The following is a 23,371-nucleotide window of genomic DNA, read 5'->3' as shown; positions in this document are numbered from 1 at the left end:
GCCTCCAGCTGCTAAAAAACTTTCTGTGTGATCAGGGCCTTATTCATTATCGTAACCTCGTCTGGCCTCAGTTTAAGAAAAATCTGTTAAACTCCAGTACGCTTGCTTTCTTCAGTGAGGCCCAGTCTTTGACGTTCAGTCAGATATCAACATACAGATCAGGTCTGGTCCCCTCCAAGCTTGTATTAACTTTTAATCCACAGAAAATCATGTTGAATCCTGTCATGGTCATCTCTTGTATTCATCCTCCAAAGCTGTTACATCACAGAGTCAGAGGCAACAGATTAACTCTCTGTTGGTCATTGTACTGTGGGGAAAAAATATTCTAAAGTTTAAAGTCATTGATGTTTATTTATTTATGTTATGCCCCTGCATTTAACGTGATCTGCAACTAAACTGTTGGTGTCACTGTATACATCAGACAGTTTTTCTATGTAGGATATAGTTTCCTTTAAGGATTTTTCTGCTGCGTTTGAAAAGTAGCTGTCAAGAGTTTTCTGAATGTGAGCACAGATATAAAAACACTTTTTTTCCTCCTTTTTTCTATTTAAAGAGCTGTGAAGGTCAGTTTAGATGTTGTTTTTTAGCCCAATTCTCCACATATAGTATTACAGTTCATACCTTTAGTAAACAAAATAATGTCTACTAAAGGTATGAACTGTAATACTATATGTGGAGAATAATATGTGGAGAATATGTGGTATGGATTTATGTGTGAACTGACAGAAGATCAAACACATTCTGTATTCAGATGTTTTTGAGTGAACTGCCATGGACAATTACCATGAAGTTGAGATGCACCAATGTTGGGCAGAGTACTGAAAATCTCTGGCCTGTCTCCTAAAAATTAAGGTTATATACGACTACTTTGACACAGCAAATATATTTTGAGGGAAATGTAATGCCAGGCAAATTATGATTTTGCTCATTTGATGAGGAAATGTTGCTAATAAACGTACCCAGTATGTTGCAAAAACAGGCAATCTTGCATTACAGTATCCACTTGTGGTGATAAAGGCATTATTTTTTATTACATTTAACAGAAATAACAATATTTCCCTAACCATTACCAAAGGGCTTTTGTTGCCTAAACCCAAGACAGGAGTCTGGACACAAACCCAAGGTTCTGGTGTCAAGCTCCTGCAGTTTATACACACACCACCTTCCCCAACCACCTCCTTTCGAAGGCTACATGATACTTGAATGCAGCACTTCGTTACCTGAAAGATAGTTGTTGTTTTTGAGGAGGTAAAGCCAGTTCTTTATCATGGAACTGATGTCTTTTTTTAGATTTTGATATAAAAAGTGTAGCCAGATGTGATCAGGGATTGTCACTGGGAGCTGCATCTTGTTTTGGGTGTTGCTCCGTCATCACTACATCATGGTCAAAAGATAGGGGGTGCTTCTTTTTCTTCCAGGCAGGTGGAAACTTGGCATCTGCAGTGGAGGTAAATGCAAATTTCCCTGCATTTACAGGAGAGTATCTGTAACAACGATGGCAAATGTAGTAAAATTATTGTCTCAGTATACTTGAGCATGGAAGGAACATAAAAGAAATAAAAAGGAACATAAAAAGTACAAGTTTGTTATTTGTAATGCGTTACTACCCACCCCTGGATGCACAACATATTTGTCTAATTATTTCATATTAAATTTGAGGTGGACATTCTGGATCCATGGGAGTATTTGCATGCTGGTGTGGCTGCAGACTGGCTCGGCTTAAGTGTTAACCATTTTTTTTTAAACAGCATAAAAATTTATAAGCATTTAAATGTAGAAATTAGGTTCTAATGGCATGCCATTATTGGATCCAATTAGTTAATGGATTTATTTCTGAAGTCTTTCAGTGAAGATGGATGTCTCTTTCCTATGAGATTTTAAGCCATTAAACCAAAGATTCTGACATTCTCCAAGTGACAATGAAGACTTTTGGCTCCAGAGAGAGCAATTATATCAGTCAGGCTTGATAGCTTTGTCCTCCAACTAGCTAAATTAAATTCACAGACTCTATCATGCAGGCTAAAAACCCTGGAGGACCTTGTTGTGGCTCCATGCAATTTACATCTGTCTCTCACCGTTCACCCTATGCATCCCACACCTCCATGTGCATCTAAGGTGTCAGCACTTTCCTTAAATAATGAGAGCTTCCTGTTAATGTGCTAAAACACAAGGTGTCATGTTGTCAGTCCAAACTCATTTGTGTTTGTTGGAGTTCAGTTCTCCAGCACAAAGCAGAATCAAACAAGTTGCTGTTCTTCCATCAACAGCTACCTCATCACTGAACTCCCAGCTCCAACACCTGCAGCAGCTCCAACAGATGCAGCAGCACCACCAGCAGCAACAGCAGCAGCAACAACAGCAGCAGCATCAGCAGCAACAGCAGCAACATCATCACCAACAGACCCTTTCCCACACCCAGAACCAGCTGTCATCCCAGCATCACATGACCCCACCCAGCCAGCAGCAGACCTCCGTTCCATCTCCAGGCTCCACCTGCTCCTCCACCTCTGGACAACCGCAGCACTCCCCACCGCATCGGCCCAACCAGTCACCGGCCCGCAGCCTTCCTTCACCCGTCACCCCACCCATGCCTTTGTCGGTGAGTCTATGAACTGCACCAAACTAACTCTTTGTGATATGTAAACTCTGAGAATCAGTCTCATATTGATGTGGCACTGACTCTCTTTGTTTTGTTATGTTTTGTTATATAATTTAAAATTCACTGTATGCAACAGTAGTTGTTGTTATTTACTTTTTATTAGCTTTTCTTTAAAGAACACAGAAAACAAAGTGATACATATGTGTCAACCGGACACAAAACACACTTAAAAACAAGGGGAGCACTACATTTCACCCTTTAGCTGTAATTTGAGGTGTTCGTACACCACTGAGTTTATTTTCTGGAAGATTTATTAATTGTGTTTTCAAAATTTTATATCAAAAAAACACCAAAAAAAAAAGGTGTTTAATGTGGATTGGTTATTTCTGTCTAACGCCTGATTACATTAATCCAATATGTTGGTTAGTATCAATAGCAATCGAATGGTGAAGGCATGAGTCAATCCTGGTTGTTAACAAGTGGCTAGATTAGACTACAGAGTGTCATCATTCCTAACCGCACTGAACGCTGCTTTATAAACTAGTTGCAGTGGTAATGATGACGTCATGTGACCATGGTGTAGTTTGTTTCTAGCCTAAGGTAACTTTTTACTTCTGGTGATTGCATTTACGCTTCAAAAACCATAAAAGTGGTGTTAATTTGTGAAGATTATTATGAACAAAATGTGTTCATAACATTTGTTTGCCACAGAGCTTATTTTCTGTAATAATCCAAAATCCAATGTAAAAATCCTGTTGGCTTTTTGTTAAGGGAACCAGAGTGACGCTAGCTTCTGTGTTGGCCTACAAATAAATGACATCCCTCCAGCACTCTATACCTCTGATATTATATATCAGAGTGGTGCTTCACTTCTTTTGCATATTCACTTTTTATTTGTCTCAATGCCCGCCGTTGTACACAGATACAAGGCTCTCAGCTTCCTTTAGCCCATTCAAAACATTTTTCATGGACACACTGAAGTGCATCACAAGAACCATAAATATTACCAGCTAATTAGTTAAATTAGATTTGTAATTTCTGTAGTTTTCCACTTAAAGAGCTGAAGTGTTTAAGCAATACACACAATGCCTGATTCTCTGTCGGCACTTGATCTTAATCAAGTGGCAGCCTTTGAATGGATGCTGGCAGCTCTTCTGTCTATGTGGAGCTGTTAGAATATGCATCTAGCTGCTGAAGCTTTGATGCACTTGAGCACATCCAACCTCACAACCGGACAAGAAGCACGACTCAGATCCTCCTACGGCAGACTCAGGAGGGATTCTGAGGTTATCTAACCTTGAGCTCTCCAGCTGTAATCAGTCCCTTAATCTTTGCTGCTCTTCCTACTCAACCTCCTTTTTAGTCACTTTGTCCGTCCATCCATCTCTGCCCTTCTGTCCGTCTGGCTGTCACTGTGTGACGATAATAACCTATTTTATATCCCTGTGGTTTCATTTCTGGTGGAGACTGGCCAGGGTCGCCTTTCTGTCCCTGGTCACATTCATCAGCGTCAGACCCTTATTGGGTTGTGGTGCAACCTTCTTTATGGCCAGGATGAGTTGGGCTATTTGTTTCCCCCCTTGCAGCCCTCTCCGGCCCTGTCACGGCCTAGTGAGACTCAGCAGGAAAAACAGCCTCTGGATTTAATGGGCTCCAAAGGCTAGCCGCTACATCGCACCAAACACACTGTCCAGTCTCACTGTGGATACAAGCGCTACTGACCAACATACAGATTCGCACATTAAGCTTGCATCAGGCGACGTACAGAGACCTTGGATAACCAGTACAATACAATCAGACTATCCTGCTCATAAGCCTCCGATTTACTTGGAAACTGCTCCTTAGAAAACTATTCATAGATTCTAGGAAATTCAACAAAGGCAGCAGCTCCTTTAGATAAAGCACACTGCATAAGACTTTTAGCTTTATACACATTGTCTTCTTCTAAAAGAAGCAGCGAGGCTGATTATGATGACTGAGGACAGACCTCCCTTGAGGGGGGCCAAAGGGGCCACATCAGGTATCATTAAGATATTGCCTCATCAAATAGGATTATGGACCTTGTGTGTGTGTGTGTGTGTGTGTGTGTGTGTGTGAGAGAAGCAGAATGGCCGTAAAAGGTTTAGTTTCTCTGGGTCAGTGCTGGTGTTGTCAAAGAGTGTGTCACCCAGCGAGGGGCTCGCCCAAGGACAGGTCGCAGCCTCAGCACCCACTCAAGGCTGCAATAGGATTTAAACAGCAGCTCCCCTCCCTTTCCACCACCTGGGTCAGTGATTGGATTTTTAGTCCCAGAATTACCGAGCGACTCGCTGGTTGATTCACAGAAGTTTTTAATTTGGAGGGGGAGGGATTCCTTGAGCAAAGACTTTCTCACAAACACACGTGAATTGTCTCTGTGATCTTCCTTTTGTATATTTAATTGAAGACACAGAAGGGCATTTCTGGTGTTTCCATGCTTCACCCAGAGGAACTGGTCTGTGCAGTAAAGTCGAGTCATAATTACCATAATACAATCAGCATTACACAGATAACACCCCTATTTCCTGGCGTCATTATTCAGACGTGCAGAATCACCCAGCCATTCAACTATTTGCTGAAAATACAGCACAGAGAGACAAACACTCATTATGTTCCAATTAATGTCCCATTGTAATTCTCTTCTCGTGGGAGGTGTGTGATCTTCGTCTAAACCCATAGTGAGGAAATCCTGAGCATTCATTACATCCCTGGTGTTTTTAGAGTTTGGTGTTTTTAATTTGAGAAACAGAATTCATTAATTGGCTCATTAATATCCCGATTAGAATACAAATCACACCACAACAGACTGTGTCCCCTTGAGTCAATGGCCTGAACTCAGATTACTGCAGCTAATTTGGTTAAACGGAGTAAGAATTTACCTTTCTACCCCGCCCACTGCCTCTCTGCTCCCCAACATGCGGAGTACAGTGAGATGCAGCTCGTGGCTGCCTGAAATAGCCACCACAGTGATGACAAATAGACGGGGGGAGATTATGAAATTTGCTTAAGTGTGTTAATGGGCTGATTGCGGGAGCCCGCTGGATTTTGCTGGAAGTTGATTGATTAGAGCTGCGGGTTTTCTCCACGCCCGGAGAGCTCAGGGATTTGACGGGGTAAAGGCGCTCGCCAAGTCTGTTACACCGGAATTGATCTTAATTAGATCTGAAAGACCTGCCACAGCAGAATGGTCGCGGCGATTAAAATGAAAAACAGGAGAAATTACTGATCAAATTAATCATAATGTCGGGCTACAGCTGTAGGTCTGGTGTAATTTGCCACTCCAGTGAGTTACATCAGCCCAGGCAGGGAGAGGAGAGGTAGTACATACTGATCCGTGGCAGCGAGGAAGCTTAGGCCAGCCTATCAACTCTCTCATTCCAGTTGGTATGCCCCAGACCCTCCTGACCCTGCTGCGCCATCCAGTGGTGCCCCAACATCTCTCTCTCAGTGGCTCTAATCTAATTATCCGTCTTTTAATGCCTTTTTTTTTTTTTTGCCAAATCCTTCTACATTATGTCTTTCTCCATCCAGGAGCAGCATCTTCAACACTGCTGAGCTGTCTCTCTGCTGCTCCTGTCATGGCTGTCTTGTCACCGGCATGTTGTGTGTTAGCTAATAGCCTCTGACCTTGGTCCAGTGTCTGGCTGGCTGGTTTTCGGGGGGCCTGGCGGAGATGGAGGTGTCCTGTCTTCCTTCTTCGTCAGACTCCTGCCGTCTGTCTGTGTGTCTGTCTCTACTCCCCTTTCGCAGTCGTCTCCTTGATCGCTGTCAGAGCCCCACACTGGGCCTGTCCACTCTCCATCCGCACACTCATAGGGGTAATTACAGCCTAGGGGCCTGCCTCCCATCCCTGTGCTCCACAATTTACCACCAAAGCGTCCACAGACATCTCTCTTCTTCCCTACTGCACCCCGACATCACAGGACCGCAGGGCCTCAGACCCACAAGTGCTGCAATTACCTGAGCCTCTCCTCTATCCTTTTCTCTCTCTCCTTCTCTCTCTCTCTCCTCCCCCCTCCCCCCTGCTCCCCTCTCTACCCCTTGGCTCCCTCACTATTCCCTGGCAATCAGCCTTCATTAGAAGCCTCTGGTGAAAACCCATCGTCACCAAGGTCAGCGGCTGCCAACCACAACGGCCTTTCAGAGGCCTGGCTGTCTGCACTCTCCATCTCTCCTCACCTCCTTGCCATTCTCCCCTCCTCCCCCTCCTCCTCCCCCCATTCGCTCCACCATCCTCCTCAAGTCTTGGGCCCATCTCTGCTGCTTTTGTCTCCAGCTGAGGCCCCTTCAGACACTCATGTCACTGTTTTCCGCTGCAGTGCACTTTTACTTATGTCAACCGCTGTTAAAATCACTACTGTCCAATTTGCTCCAAATGTGTCTTTTTTTATGGGCGGTGGGTGTCTCTCCCATTATATTAACATGTGTATTAAATGAGCCTTGCACATCGATTAATTGATTTTCCAGATCAGCTCCACGTCTATTCAATTTAGCAAAACGGGCCGCCATCATTCCACGGGGTATTAAATCAAAATTAAAATGACATGCTCAAATGTAGACCCAATGGCTCATACTGTGGCTTGTCGATGAAACTGGCAACGCTTAAGTTGAGGAAAGAGTCCATTATCTATTGAATGTCTCATAACTCAGCTGTGATGTCTGTGGTTTGGACAAAGATCATAGAGTTTAATATAGAAATGTGATTTTGCAGATGTTTTTTAATTGATTTCTTGCCACAAAATTCATTGTGCAACTTAAAAATACATTTTGAGTGCTTGTGAAAGCAAATTCATGTAGGTCCGTTTTTCATTTTGTAAAGGCACAAAATTATGTTCAAGGTTCAGTTTACAAGGTTGTTCAGTCAGAGAACTGTAGGAGTAAAGCACTCAACAATACCTAATAATGAGGGCACTTAACTCATGTGCTGCTTATTCTGATATTTTTTTAGACAATCATTTTGACTGTTTTGGGGGCAAAAAATGCACATTAAATAAATGTCTTTAGTTTTCCCTCAAGGCTTAAAGAAAACATCCAGACTGTCATGTTGGGAGATTAATTGTCAGAAAACACAATAAATCAGGTAAATAAAGGCGAGTAAATAAATAAAAAGTAAAGCCAAAAGTGGAGAATGTCTTAAGGGGTTGGGGTGGTGCTTTGGGAATCTGGATTTACGATCTCAGTATTTCTTAAAATCCTGGCTGCAGCTCTGGTAAAGTTGTATTCCTGCAATTAACATTAATCTTCAAGTGAAGGTACAAAAAAATCTGTGTTCCCTTAAGCTGTAAGACTTCTCACATCTGACCATTATCCACGATAACACCTGTTTTAAAAATCACAATTTCCTACTGAAACTTTTAAATATGTATAAATGGTATGTGGTGCCAGCCTGTGTGCTGCTAGTTTTTGGCTGTGTGGTTTAGAGCATGAACAGGCCCTCAGCTCTCCAGCAGCTCAGCCTAGCCTCTTATTAATGCACAGGAGATCCGGCTCTTAAGAAGGCAGAAAATTGCCTTACATAACAAGCGCTCCACAATTTAGAAATACAAATGTGCACTGTTGACTGAAGCAGAAAATAAGACTGTTGCCCATCAACAGAACCACATTTCATATGAATAATTATAAAGCATGGGAGCTAGATGAGGAAAACAACCTGACCATGACAGCTCTACTACTTTTATTTACTTCAAATGAGGGATTAGGCAGGAAGAAAATCTACAGACTTAAGGACCAACGATGAGCCCTGAATTTATAAACAGAGAGAAACTTAAATTTATCATATTTCAGAAGGATCATGTGGAAAATTGTGAAGGCTTTTTCACTTTTAAAATTACACCTGCAAGCTGCCTTTGCACTTACTTTTTGGCTTTTCTGGTTTTCTTGGGTTGTCAGACGTCACCTCAGTTGATATTTTCTTCGCTTTTTGAGGTCTGCGATTCTTCTAAACGTGGCCCCGCTACTCCCGCGGTGGTCAGAGGGCTCCCAGCTTCGACACCCAGCAGAAAGGCGCAGATCCCTGATCAGCCCACATGCACATTGGGGGCAACACGCATTAGACGCCCACAGGGGAGCCCTCAGATGGAGCACCAAGCTAGGGCTCACCTAACAGTGGATAAGGAATAGGGTTTCTTTAATTATGAGGCAGGGCTGTGACATTGAGTTCCCCCCTTCCTCCTCCAGCAGGCTCCCAGACACTGTCTAAGTGCTCCGCTCCGCTGAGAAGGCCAGTCCCCCCGCGGGGCGCGATTCCACTGCCTGTAATTTCTGATGCCCATTAGTGACCGCAAACAGAGCACCGGTTCACACAAGGAATACAGCCGCGCAGCACTGCCACGCTGTAAAAAGACCCTTCTAATGCAATGTTATTGCATTATGCCCTCCTCATAGACCAAGTCAAAAGTCCCATTTGTGGTCCCTGCAGAATATTATCAGAAATTCTTCTCCACAGTGTTTTCAGTTGTGGTTAGTGGACACTAGATTTGGTATATATTTTGCAACGTATAGGGTGCTGCTGTGTAAATTGAAATTCCTCTAAACTGTGCCCTGCTGCCCTGAACTCTATGAGGAGCATTTTGCATTTTTATATTTTTCCTTGAGGGTGATTTCATGCCCTCTTTTATTATGGGACTGTGCAATTGATGGTTTTGTAAATGGACTCAACTAGAATGTAAGAACAGTGCATTTTCTTAAGTCAACTCCTCAAAGAGGAGAGCCTCAGAAGTCAAAACTTGAGTAATCAATACAAAATACGGCTGTAAATGTCATCAATTCATCTCTCCACTTATGCTGATTTAGCTCGTGCCAACGATTGTGTATATTTTGGAGAAAAAGAGAGAGAGACAGTGAAGCAGAGACACATAGAGGGAAGGGAGGGAGGCGGATTTATCGATCAAGGGTGACCACATCTTAGCCACAGAGCCCCTCTCTCGTGATTAATCTTAAGGCTTAGAGTTGGCCAATGACACATGACAGGCCTCCCCCTCAAACTCCTCCATTTCTCTTCATTACTGGCCGTATTTTTGGACACCACAGTGGAGAGTAATCATTTACCTTTATTGTGTTTATAAAGCTGCGGCATGGATGACCCTTCCTATATTGAATTGAGGACATCAAAAGATCACTGGACATTGATTAGAAGGATATTAAAGTCATTCAAATGCTATATTTATATGTCAAACAACAGCAGAGTGAAAAGAGAAGCCATTTCCAACTAAATGAAAACGAATGAGAAGTAGTTGCTGCAATGGAACTCCTAAAATCAAGACATATGTTTTATTACGTATTGAATAATTGAGGTAATTTTGTAATCCAAAGGCTGCAGAGATTCTTGGATAATACACTAAAATAATAGTCTTCATAATTTCTTTATAGTTTGATCCCCAGACTTTAATGATTTTATTTTTCATTTTCTCACAGCAACCACAAAACGTAGCCAGGTATCCACTTTAAAGTCATAGCCCGAGCAGCAGTAGATTTACTGCAACACCGGTTTAACGCTGCTATGATTTCCAACCCAACACTAGTATGGTACAGAAATAACTGCACCAAATATGTCACATCATGAGCTGAAATGGTCAGCACTTTCCTGTAGATACTTAATCACCAAGTAGTTTCAAATTTAATACATCTGGAAACAGCTAAATATTATAGATCATTCCTCAGCAAGAGAAATAGTGTAAGAGGAATGTAGTATAACTTATATTTTTACTCGCAGAGTGTCCCCTAACCAGAGGAAATACACTGCTGCCGTGATTGATGACAAAGAACCCACTCTGAACCTCTGTGCCTCACAATTATCAACAAATGGGCTGGAGCAGATTTTATGTAATGATTAAAGCTGCTGTTAATTTCACATGAGGGTAATGAGTGGGGAGATTGACGGCCACTGTCCGACACTCCATCATCCCTTTATAGTTAGTTTAAACGTTTTCACGACTCTTTTCCTCCTTCATTTGCATTTTGCCTCATTAGATATGGCCATTTCTGAGGCTGCCTGCGATATCCATTTCCTGGAGTTAATGCATTTTATTTGATCAGCCAAACCTCCTCAGTTAACTAGCTGTCATTCTGGCGTTTCATATGACATCACTCCATTAGCACCCCGCCATGCCACCTCAGCCACCTCCACATCCACACCCGCTGCCACCACCATCCCTCCACTGCCTTAAGCAATTACAATGTCCGACTGTCTCCGGATGCAGCGTTATTGTATTTTGCCGGGTGTTATCTGCCCCAGTTGTTCTATCTGTCTTTCACTTCCCAATATTTTTCCTCAAGAATGGCTCTTTTTGGGGTTTATTTTTCACAACGGCCGGAGCAGAGGCCCAGTGGTGAGCAATAGTCGGGGCTCGGAGGACTCAGAGTGCACGACCGCAGTGCGAGGCCCCGCTAACCAAGGGACCAGAGGTGTTTTGGAGGGCCTAATGGCATTTTGATGTTCATAAGCACAGCGGATGTGAGGGAGGGGAGACAGGGAGGTGGTGGGGGAGGCCGTTTTTCGGGGAGGAGGAGGAGGAGAGTCAGCAGAGGACTGTCAGCAGAAGACTAGCAGAGTCCTGACAGACAGAGAACGTGTTTTCTCATGTCACAGCTGATTACATTCACTCCGAAGTGGGAAAAGAGCAGGGAGGATGTGGGGCCAGGATGAACTAGGGAAACTTCCATGTTGCTCCACAGATAAAGGACATTTTCCTCAGAAACAGTAGTGCTATTGACTGTTAATCTGGCCCACTTTGATGCTTTTTGGTTGAGTGGTAGCGAGTAAAACATGAAGACTTTGGCACATCTCACATTTTCAAAAACATACTTACTTCCACCTGTAATCAATCTGAGAGACTTTTTGAAAAGGAAGAGATTTTAGTTTACATATAGCTGCTACTAATTTGCTAAATCATTCCCTGTGGTCTCATATTCTCTTTCAGTTTTCTCTGATATATTAGATAAATGTTTGATTCTGTTGTTGAATCATAGATGAGCTGAAAATAAGTTTTACACACCGCTGAAGCCTGAGCGTAGACGAATCTGCCTGCCTGCTGGTGTCTGCAACACTTTGTCCATTTATCTTTGCTCTTTTTTGTCCTGTGCAGGCCCCTGAAAAAAAAAAAAAGCAATTAAGTTTAAAACGGCCACATGAAAAGAGCAAACCCAGAATAAACTCCAGTTAGTTTGTGTCAGACAATTTTGGTTTCCAGGGGACTCTCCACGGTTTGCGGGGACGCTATTTTTCCCTCTATTCCTGAGATTACACGGGTTGCTGCACCAGGTGACCCTCATGGTCAAACAGGCGACGGAGAGCCTGGTGGAGTTTAGATTCCCTCCTCTTCATACCGTCCAGAGAAAAGATGTATTTTTAACAATTTGCAGGCTTTTTTTGTCCTCTCAGAGACACTTATTTTATATTTGCTGATCCCTATGTAGCCCTTTTATATTTGGCTATATTAAACTGTGATAGCGCAGAGAGTGATAGCAGTTGTGGTGACTTAAAGGTGACAAGATGATGTCACCTGATATGATGGAGGCTTGAGCAGTGCTTAGGTTTGCTGCTACACATGAGAATGAGAAACAAAACTGACATGTCATATTTCTACATTTCTGACTTAAATGTAACTTAACATTTCTTTAACAAATGACTTCAGTTTATTGTTGTTATCTCAACACTGACCAGAGCAGTCTGCACTGCTGAAAATCCTCATGACGCCCCTTTTCATGGGGAATGAAAAGAATGAAACACAATGGTTAACATGCAGGCTCTGCAAACTGGAAGATCACTGTTTATCTCCTCCAACACATGCAATCAGTACAAATGCTAGGCCAGGTCTGTCATTTTGTGCCTCCCGCCGAGGTGTTGAGAGGAGTCACCGTGGCGGAAAATCACCTGTTTAGGTGTTGAACACAGCCTCGCCTCTCCTTATTCCTGGCTCTCCTTCCAACTGCTATCCATATTACCCAGTGCCAGGAAGATGCAGCAGCAATAAAGCCTGCTCTCTTTTCACCTAGATTTACCAGAATAACATAGCACCTGAAAGGGCTATCATCGAATGAAACACAATGATAATATTTCAAATAAATCTGAAAGCTTCTCCAACAACCCATCACTCACACAATGACACCAAGCACAGCAGATTTTCAGGGAGACTCTGGGTGTGCTCGCCCAAGCAGATCACATTATCTGTGTGTTGATCTGTAGCCTCCTTTTAACTCTGTTTAACTGGCCGTGTTGGCTTTTCTCTGTGTCCCCATTCACCATCACAACATCCATAATACTCGTTTTTTTACCAACCTGGCTCAAAGACCTCCCCTTTATCAACACTTAAGAATGTATTTTATATTCACAAAACTACCAGAGCAGCTGGTCAAGGTTTTATTTCACCCTCTCAACTACTACTTCTCCAGTCATAAGTGAAGGGGGAATTATCTGCTGAGAACCAGTTCAGCACTTTCTGTCTAAAGAAAAGTCCGTCACTTTAAAGATTTTGAAGATACATGTGTTAATGTGCATTATATTTCCTTTGATATGTCTTTGCTAAATTTATCCTGATATATAATTGTGATACCTGAAAATTTGAAACTCTCGCTGTTTAAATCATATTTTAAAATGTCAATGTGCACTGCAAGATGTGTCAGCTTTGTTGTGTTGCTGCCTTTTTCTGCTGCTCTTTTTAAAAACATTTTCAGCTGATTGTAAAGGCTTTTCAAAAACAAAAGTATCACTTCACATTTGTATTGAGTGGAGAAAAAGTCAGAGAGGATTGTTTCTTTCTCTGTCTCTTACAACACAATTTTAGTTTTGCTGTTTTTGACCATAATTAATCTGTATTTATCACTACAGTGTGTGCACATTTTGGCAATTGTGATGATGATGATGATAATAATGACAAAAATGTATAAAATAACGATTTGTACATTTATCAAAATATAAGTTATGGGGTGACATGGTTAAAATATGTTCACATATTATTTAAAAAATATATATGTATATATAAAATGTTTGCAAAACCACAGGTAAATTACGTGCTAAATAGTGAAAATGACATTTTACTTTGCATCATGGTCACTGCATCAAACCAAACCAATTGCTTTATTAACCAGACTGAATAACGGTTATTGTTTCATCCATGTATATTGTAGTCAGATTAATCAGATCTCTAAACAAATCAAAATTGTGCTATTTAGCAAAGCATACTGGGTAAAGGAAAGTTTGTTAAAGATGCATCTTTAGGAGAATCTGCAGCAGAGTGTTTTACAAGATACAATAGTAAACTCACTGATGTGGATCAAACATCATTAAATATTATTCAATCACATATTTTGGAATAAATCCTGTGCCATATCATGAATTAAAATCTTACAGTTCATGAAGACCAGCTCCATTTTTTCCAGACAGAAACCCTGTATTACTTGGCTAATAGTTTTAGCTCTAAACATCACCATGCATCTTCTACTGTTGATCTCTGAATTTAATTGACATATATAGCAGTTTACCTTGTGTGTTGGAGCACCTAAATTATTTTCCATATCCCGTAGTACATAAAGGTTAGGGAACTGACTATCAAATGTTGCAGATTGACTGACGTTCTGTAATCTTGTTACTTTTGCATATAAAGTCAGACTCAGGATTGTACTTCTCTAACATTTGAGACGTCCAGATTTCCGAAGGACAACCGCTGGACACATAAAAGACAATCTTGCGATTATCGAGGAAAAACTGGATGACTTTCAGACGAGGGGAGGCAATATCAATCACGGCCAATTTGAGGCCACCTACATGAAATATGATTTCATAAGACAAATGCAGTGTCATTCTTAATGTGCTTAACCTTTACTGTCAATGAAAAAGTATTGATCGCTCTGTGGCATTTTTTCATCATTTGATTTCAGAAAGTGTAATAATATATGGTGGTGGGATAAGATAAAAGATGAACGGCAACCGAATGATTTCAGATGAACAACGCTGAATTCCCCGCAGAGCACAGAGTGTGGAAACATTGATGCTTTAGGAAAAGATTTCTTTACAGTACATGAACGTAATAGTGTATAAAACATGCAATGCTTTATTTGAAACCTTTTCTTTAAACTGTACTTTCAATTTTTAGCAGTTTTGTTTGAATATGTTTCCAACCAGTATTAGCAGCAGGGAGGAGGCAGCCTGCTTCTTAGCAGTGTTTCTATTATTTCTCTATTCTGTTGAGTAATTGGGAGGTCTCCTATCTCTTCTTGGTCTTTGATCTACTTACTCAACCTAATAAGACTTTGCTCTGCTGCACTACAACCAAATCAGCAGTGCATTTTCAGCCCCCTAATAAGTGGTTAGCTTGATTTATATGGGTAATCTCTGCGATGTGGCGGGGCTCTACAACCTGTCCCCGATGCAAGGAGCCTCTTTTCACAACCACAGGCCAGACCAGATGAGTCCATTACAGCGGGGGTAAAGATGGTCATTCTAACCCTCCTCTCCTTCAAAAGTAACAGTGTGCTAGTGCATTATGACGCAGGAGGAATTCTTAGTCGAAGTGTATTGAAGGGGTTGGCGATACAGTGATGCATGGCCACACTGCTCGGCTCTATTGTGAAAGGCCGTTGCTGCGGGTGGAGAGACTCGGCTCAGCCTGTAGGGAGCCCCGGGGGCCAGAGGAAGCACTTAGAGTGGTAAAATGGCCACTTATTCACAACCACCCTCCCGTTCTCACTGCTCCTCCCTACCCTCGAGCCTCCCACTGGGTCCAGGAGCAAAGACCTCTGGGAACTGTATGATGGACTGCATAGCCCAGTCTGCTGGACTATATAGGCCCCTCTGCAGCTAGCCTATTCTGGCCTCTGTAACAATGAAGCCCCCCACACCAAGCTCTCCTAACCCTGTTTTTTTAGGAACTTTAATTACGCTTATAAACATTAGCAGGAGTGATGATGCAGTTTTGACAAATGATTTCTCACCATGTCCTCACCAGCTGAATCCATTGGCCAGCCAGGCGGCGGTAGCAGCGGCAGCAGCCATGGGATCCATTGCCGGTTCTCAGGTGTTCAGCAACGCCCTGTCAAACCTGCAAGGAGCCACTGGACAGCTGGTCACCAATGCACAAGGACAAGTGAGTACTGTGGGCGCCAACACACAAAAAAAACCCCACTTTTCTGAATGATGTATTACACATACAGCTAATTAAATACTACAGTTTCCTTGGTAGCAGATCTGTAAGAGATGTTGCCGGACCATCTATCATGTACAAATGTGCAGCTTCAAATAAAACATTCGTATAGTATTTCTGATCTTTCCTCATAGATTTCTATTGGTGGGTCTGTGTGTTCACTTGAAGCCACACTCTAGTAACCAGCCCACCATATATTAAGCTTTTTGGGAATAAACAAAGCCCTTCTTTCTCTTATCCGCATGCGCCTGTCGCAGTAAAACGCTGACCTTGTCATATTTACAGGGTGGCTGCAGAATTGTTCCATCAGTAGCCAGAGGCTTGAACGATGATGCTTGTCATTGTGGGACCTTATCTAATGAATCATCTTATCGCAGGTGCACACAGCACATATTAAAGGAAAATTGTATGGACAATGTGCCCTTTCATGCCACTCTTGTGTTATTTACCTTAACCCCTGTTTCATCTTTTAACACTTGCACTGTCCTTAGTGTAGACTTAACATAAACATGGTGAAAGGGAAGCGGGGGGTGACATGTCTTAGCACTAAGAAAAACAGTTGTTTGTATTTGTTAAACTTGACATTTAGCCTGCTGAAATTAGGTTTCAGTTCCACCAGCGTGACCATGCCTCACTGTTAAATGAGTCAGTCAGTAAAGTGTTGTCCATGTGCGAGCGCTTGATGCTAAACGTCGCTAATGAGACAGTATGGACTTCCCTGGCTCACAAGGTGCCTGGAGCACTGGGGACAGATCACTGTGGATATGGACTTGATGGGATGCTCTGTGCTTTTGTAGTGTCTTGGCGGCTGACAGTCCCTGACATAATCAGGTCACAGAGACGGTCAAAGCCGTGGGCTACAGCCTTTGCTCCCCACCTCATTATTCCACAGCATTATTCAGACAGAGGGCTCTGAAACATGCACTACCATATCAGAAGGTCCTGCCCCTCCTTCTCCCCCTGCACTGAGGAGATTATACAGGCTAATACATACCTCAAACAAGGCTGGAGGTCCACCAAACACACTCTGAGAACTTACGTCAGCATGGAAAAGCTACAAGCAGGAGGCAGCTTTTATTCAGTTATGATGTGTATTTACAAAAGAACTGCTTTTATCCGTTAGTGTAGTGTTTCATTGGAATTTAGTGAATAATCTTTATCATCACTGGGCTCCATGAGTAAAAGTCACCATTTCTTGAATTTAAAACACGATATACTGTCTTTGACCTCTTAATTTCCTCTACAACTCTGTCAAAAGACCTTTTCATAAGCGAGAGCTCTGGGGACCTTGAAAAGTGCCGGGTTTGATAGACGTTTGGAGTTCAATATGTTTTTAAACCTTAATTATATTGGCCCCAGTCTTTTTATTCTCCAAGGAGAATCAATGAGGCTCTTTTATCCTCACCGCCTCTACAACAGTGATTAAGGCTGTGGATAAAAGCCAGAATATTGTTAAGTCACTCTCACTCCTGATTTTTTTTTTCCCCTTTGTGAATCTGTGGCATTTTTGTGAACATCTTCTATTCAGTGCAAATTCTCACTTTGCCTGCAGCTTCAATATGGCAGTAAAACGGTGTTGGGAAATGAGGACATTAAGGGCTGTTTCTTGGAGAGCACCGTGCGTCTTAGCAGGTTTAGACACACTGAAATGGTCTGTGTGTGTGGCAAACCCCAGTTTGGTAAACCCAGTTGCCTTAGCTCTGCGTATGGAAACCCTCTCCTCCTTGAATTTGGGTGGTCAGGCTATCCACCCCTCTTACTCTCAGCATTGCTAGTCTTTGGTGAGAGTTTGGCCCTTAGGGTGGATGCTGTTGGCGCTAATACAGAGAACAACAGGTAAAGAACACATGCACGGTTAACCTGCAAAGCAAGTGTGCCCTTTGTATTGATGGAAGCTTCCAGCCCTTAGATCAAGTGTAACCACAGTGTAAACTGCTGTTGCCCTTGTAATTGTAAATCTACTGTGAGGCTGCAGCTATTGATTATTTTCAGTATTAATTATTCTGTCGATGCTCTACAAGTTCCCAGATTGCTTGTTTTGTCCGACCAACACTCCAAAAACCAAAGATACTACATTTCTAATGATTTAAAACAAAGAAAGGCAGCACATTCTTGTGTTTTAGATGCTGCAGCCAGCTAATGTTTGACATTTTGTTGGATAAATAAACTAATCACTGTAATCTACTTTACTGTATCTGCATCTTGTATATTTGAGAAAATAAAACAAAGGCTGTTGAATGGATAGGAAATACCTGCCACCCTACCCAGGAAATATCTTCTGTCCAGTGCACCATTATGAGTCTGCTGTTTTAGCCTTTGATTTGCTCTGAATGTTAGCTTTTTTGGACTTGTGTGTTGACACGAGTCCAAACTTCCCAAACATTTTCCCTCTCGGGTCTCAATTCACCGCATGAACAGTGGAGGAGAGAAAATGGGCAGAGATATTGCCTGGCGACCATGGCTAAAGACACAGATTGCCCTGGCTGGAGAGATGAGATGACATTTCTGTGGAAACAAGAGCAGCATAATCTTAATGAGTTCTGCTGGGTGGAGAGAGGCACGTTACTCACATGCCATACGAAGTAGAGCGGGAAGCAAACACAGGAAGCCAAATAAAGGAGAACAAACTGAAAGATAACTGAGGAGAGCAGTGAATTAGAGGAGGTCCTAAAAGCTGCTTATTTATGAAACAGCGGCACGATGAAATTGCACCTTAAGAAGTGGAAATGATTGCATGTCACCATCAAACTTGGACTTTTTGTCCAGAGAGTGCTGGTTGATTTGGAGTACTACAGGTTTGAAAGCACACATTTACCAAATTTTAGCTGTGCAGCCTTCTTAAGAGTAATGCCACCGGTGTACATAACCTGAGGGATTTAGAGCCAGGCCAGATGTGTTTCAGCTTTAAGAAGAACAAAACCAGTAACTTGGCAATCGCTGCCATTAGTCACTGTTGTCTCACAGAAGTAAGTTGAGATTTAAATATTAGAGAAGTGTTGCATAAGTTTGTACTTCTTTTAAAAAGCTGCCTAGAAGCATTTTTATTCACAAACATACAAACCTACACATCAGCCCCCTGATGAAAATGCTAGCTATGAAGTGTAAGGGTAAAATTAAGGTGGCTAAGGTTAGGGTAAGGGTTGGGGTTACATCTCATTACTTATGGTTCATGTCTTCATGCATAATTAATTATAAGGTGGATTATTGCTGTGTTTGGCCCCATTTATCCTACTATTAAATGGAGAAACCTCTGTCCCTCCCTCCGTCCGTCCATCCTTCCATCCGTCCGTCATCATCCGTTTTCCTCCTCACTGCTTTGACCTACTTCTCTGAACTTGCACATAGGCTTTCATCTTGGTCATGTGCAGACAGCCACAATGCCGTTTTTGCATTTTTCCCACATTTCTACTGTTTATATTCACGTTTTTGTCCACTACCCATTCATGCTGTGAGCACCATCAGCGGCGCGAGCTGCGCATGCGCGCTGGGACCACAGTTTGGCTGGGAAGCCTTTATCTCCAACACTTGCAGATCGAAACCTGTATGTGTGTACCTGTGTGCCCGCGCACAGCCCCTTGCACATGCGTGCCTCTGTGCCGTCAGCCAAAACTATGCTCCATGTATTTTGCCATAAAGCATGTTTCTAAATACAGTGTGCATTGTTTGTCTTACATTAATATTTATTACACAGTGCATTTACAGTGCTCTGATTTTGCATCTTCTCTAATATACTGTTTTTGATGTCTTATTCCTCTATACATAACACATCCCCAAGTATGGACTAGTTAACTAATATGTTGCATTGTAGCAGGGTTCAAATAACCTTCACATTGGTGGGTTTGTCTTGTGTGGTTGTGGGTGTTGTTTGTAGGGGTGTCATGTACGCCTAAACGAAATGTGGCTGCAGCTATACATGTCTCAATAGTTCAGGGGTTCCAGTGTAGACAGCAGATATGTGGGCCCAGACTTCCTTTTCGGTGCACTGATCATATCTGCATATGAATACAGATATATTTTTAAAAAGTAATAAAAAGCTAAATTGTCATCAGACGATAGCCGGTAGGTTTCAAGATCGAGTGCTTTCCACTTCTTTTGCTCTTTACACAGGCTGTTTACCTGCAGCTCTAACGTGATTGGTCAAAACTGCTCAGACTAAAAACAGAAACCAGAACGTTTCCTGTACCAAAACCTTTCTTTATGCACATATATGCAGATATCTGTTGATAGGAATTAGGAGAATATAAACATGTTTTCAAACTGACAAATACATCAGTGTTAAATGATGAACTTAATGAATGCCAAAATGAAATATAAGCTAAAGTTTAAAGACATGTCTTGACTTAGATCTGAAAATTCCTATTAAAAGAATTCCTAAAGTTGAAATAATTTCAATAATAAACCCTTTTTGATGTTGCAGACACGCTGTAGTATTCAAAGAGTACTGAGGTTTGATACCCAGCCTACACTTTCATAAATGATGGCCCTGCTCTGTAAACCTTAGCATTAATGAAGTCAATACTTCCCATTAGAAAAGTGAATAATAAAGTCCCTTCTGTCTATAAATTAGCGCTCCAACAGTTGACTACACCAAGAACTCGTCCAGCCTGAGCAGAGCTGTGAGACACTGCCATGAAACATCTGCCCGAGATAGTCAGATGGAGAGGCGATGCATGGTGGGACAGGGATGAGAGCTAAGCTGTCAGTTGCCTGCTCTTTTATTATGCTTATAGAACAACCACTTAGTCCAATGACGATGAATAATTGAGCGGAACAAGTTCCCTGCCACAGTGGCATGCAAAGCGGGATCAGTGGGACTCCGGAGACAAGAGCGTCAGGCAGGGCAATAAAATATGCTAAGTGGCAGGAGAGCATTACAGCGAATTTGTAAAGCCGGCGCGGAGAGAGAGATAAATTATCTCTCCCCTAATGCGAAGCAACGTAAGCAAATGAGCCGTGGCAGGGATGAATTACAGATTGTCGGCCCACCTTTCTCTCGCTGATCCCTCCCTATTATGTCAAAGAGATGGGGGGAGAGAGGAGGGGGAGGAGGACCACGCACTGAAACACATCAGTGGTGACGATAGGGACTAGGGAGGCAGACGAGGCTCAGCTAATGCTATGTAGAAGCTGTTTGTAGTTTTGTGTTGAGGTTTAGAATCTTGCACTAAAATGTAAAGTTAAAGAAGAGAGTTGCAATTTTTGCAAAAGCAGCTCTTTGCCCAGATGCCAAATAACAGAATTTGGAATGATGGGCGTCTCATCCGTGTTGAGCTGCTCTCCGGTGTAATGAGGCTTGGTGGAGGAGCGATGTCAGCGGGGGGACGGGGCGACGGCTGCTCAGAACCAGTCCCCAGATGACATTAACCTTCATCATAGTGAAGAGGCGCTAAGTCCCCCCTAAAGCGCCACTCTTGGCCACACTCTGGCAGCTCTGAGAGCTAAAACGCTGCAGTGACACTCTGCCGCCCCCTTTGATCTGCCCTTCCTGATTACAGCCACAGAGGAGAGGAAAGCATGGGCTGGAGGGGGGGTGGAGGAGGGGTGAAGTACCCCTGGGACCCTGAGAGTTGAATTAGAAACACAGGGTCCTGTCTCACTCTCTGATGCTCCTCTTTTCTCCCTCTTATTGTTTCTTTTCTTGCTCTTTCTTTCCACTTCATCCTCTCTGCCTCTGTGTGTGTGTGTGTGTGTGTGTGTGTGTGTGTGTGTGTGTGTGTGTGTGTGTGTGTGTGTGTGTGTGTGTGTGTGTTTGTGTGTGTAAGAGAGAGAGGGTGAAATGGGGGTTTGTGTCTCTCAGCAGCCTCACTCCTTCTCACCAGAGACAGACAAAGACACTTAGGCACAAACACACTTAGACACACACAGTCACACATACGCACACTCATCCCGGTCTTGGCCTGGTGATGGATAATACAGTCAGTGGTGTGCACCATCACACACACAGGTATTCAGCGCTGACCTTTGCAGTGCGCTCCCAGCAGTCTGCTTTGGCTTCACTCGCTCAAGCCTGTAAAACCACCTCAGTGACAGATGATCAGTGGACACTTGTGCATGTTTGTCTCTCAAAAATACACACAGACCGACTCTAACACTCTGATTAACCTCATTACACAAATGGCCAGCTTGTGCTTTGTTTCATGCAAAAAGCCACAAAAAGACTCGCAGCCAGCAGAGATCATTAAGACTGATACCTCCAGTAGCGTTTACCCTCACTGCTCCATCTTCCTTTTAAAACTGCCCAGCTGATTTCGTCTCCTCTCTACCCCCTTTGTAGATAATTGGAACAATCCCACTGATGCCCAACTCTGCAGGGCCCTCCAGCCAATCAGGGGGTGGCAACCCAGCACTGCAGGTACAGCCAATTACACCTCAGCTTCTGACCAACGCTCAAGGCCAGATCATCGCCACGGTGATCGGCAATCAGATCCTGCCTGTCATCAACACCCAGGGAATCACGCTGTCACCAATCAAGCCTGGACAGCAGGTAACAAACACTCTGATGCACAAACACACACAAAAGAAGATATCTTGTAGAGCAGCTTATTATGTACTGATATTTCAACAATGATCAAGAGCTGACTTTAAAACTGTTGAATGAGCAACACCTAGTGGAGTCACACCAGAGCTCTGTTTATTCATGAAAGCAATACTCCAGCTCCACTAGTCAGGTCTGCTTTATGCTAAACACCCCCTTTTTTCTCCTGCTTCAACACTCATAACGCTCATTTGCATCATCCCACTTGGAAAATTGTAGCTTTTGGTAAAATTATTCACAATATATGTGTGTTTCCATGTTTCAGTGTGTGTCTGTGCATGTTTGGGAGGCACTTGTCACCCAACCTTTCAGACTCTCTCAGGGAGCCTGCTGCGCCCCTGCAGAGCCCAAACCAAAAAAAAACAAAGACACACTTTTCATCACCCCACTTAAAACTCAAACACTCATGCTTCTGTTCTCCACCTCTCCTTCCTCAATCACACTCTCCAGCCTTATGATTTGTCCTCTCTGACCTGAACAACAAGTATTTTGTTTTGATATAGGGGAGGCTGCATAAAACACAAAAGTTTTTTCTCTTCTATACACTACATTTGAGTTTAAACTGCGAGAAACTCTCGAACATTTTCTCCACCTAATTCAAAGATCTATACAGTATTCAGTTGTGGAGTCAGATGCATGCACACAACAATGAAAATGTTATTGACTTGATAATGACGATGTCAGCGCAGAATTACAGGGTAAAAGTTCACATTGAAGGCCCGTACAGTGCGGAATGGATGAACTCTCAGTAGATGGACACCTAATTGCGGCTCCCTGAAACACCAGATCATACTCTTGAATGAATTAATGCATTTGTAATAATGTTTATGCTTTTGTCTCCACTTCAAAGCCTGCATGTACACATTGTTCCACAGGCATAATTTACGGTTGTCAGAGCCTGCAGTCTAGAATATTTCCAGTGAAGCTAGATAATTCTCCGAGCCTGTCAACAGTCCTGACAGTGTGTGCATCGCTGTTGACACCCCCCACCATCCAAACAAACACATGCCACAGAGAAAATAATTAATAGCAAAGAAGGAGAGGAGAAGCCGGCCTAGCTCATGGCGGAGACAGCTTTTCGCT

General features: G+C 42.8%; 1 protein-coding gene across 3 annotated transcripts in view; it reads left to right on the top strand.

Annotated features, from left to right (window-relative positions):
• Positions 1–23,371, top strand: part of pou6f2 (POU class 6 homeobox 2) — a 104,457-nt gene that overhangs the window by 63,521 nt on the left and 17,565 nt on the right. For all 3 annotated transcript variants that reach the window (XM_050057271.1, XM_050057273.1, XM_050057272.1), the window contains 3 exons: positions 2,268–2,599; positions 15,559–15,696; positions 22,028–22,237. In XM_050057271.1, coding sequence (XP_049913228.1) covers positions 2,268–2,599; positions 15,559–15,696; positions 22,028–22,237 — 680 coding nt within the window. The remainder of the gene's footprint in view (positions 1–2,267; positions 2,600–15,558; positions 15,697–22,027; positions 22,238–23,371) is intronic.

The sequence above is a fragment of the Epinephelus moara genome, chromosome 11 (assembly GCF_006386435.1).
Source record: "Epinephelus moara isolate mb chromosome 11, YSFRI_EMoa_1.0, whole genome shotgun sequence".
NCBI lineage: Eukaryota > Metazoa > Chordata > Actinopteri > Perciformes > Serranidae > Epinephelus > Epinephelus moara.
The sequence above is the reverse complement of the archived record's forward strand: the minus strand, read 5'-3'. Positions and strand labels throughout refer to the sequence as shown.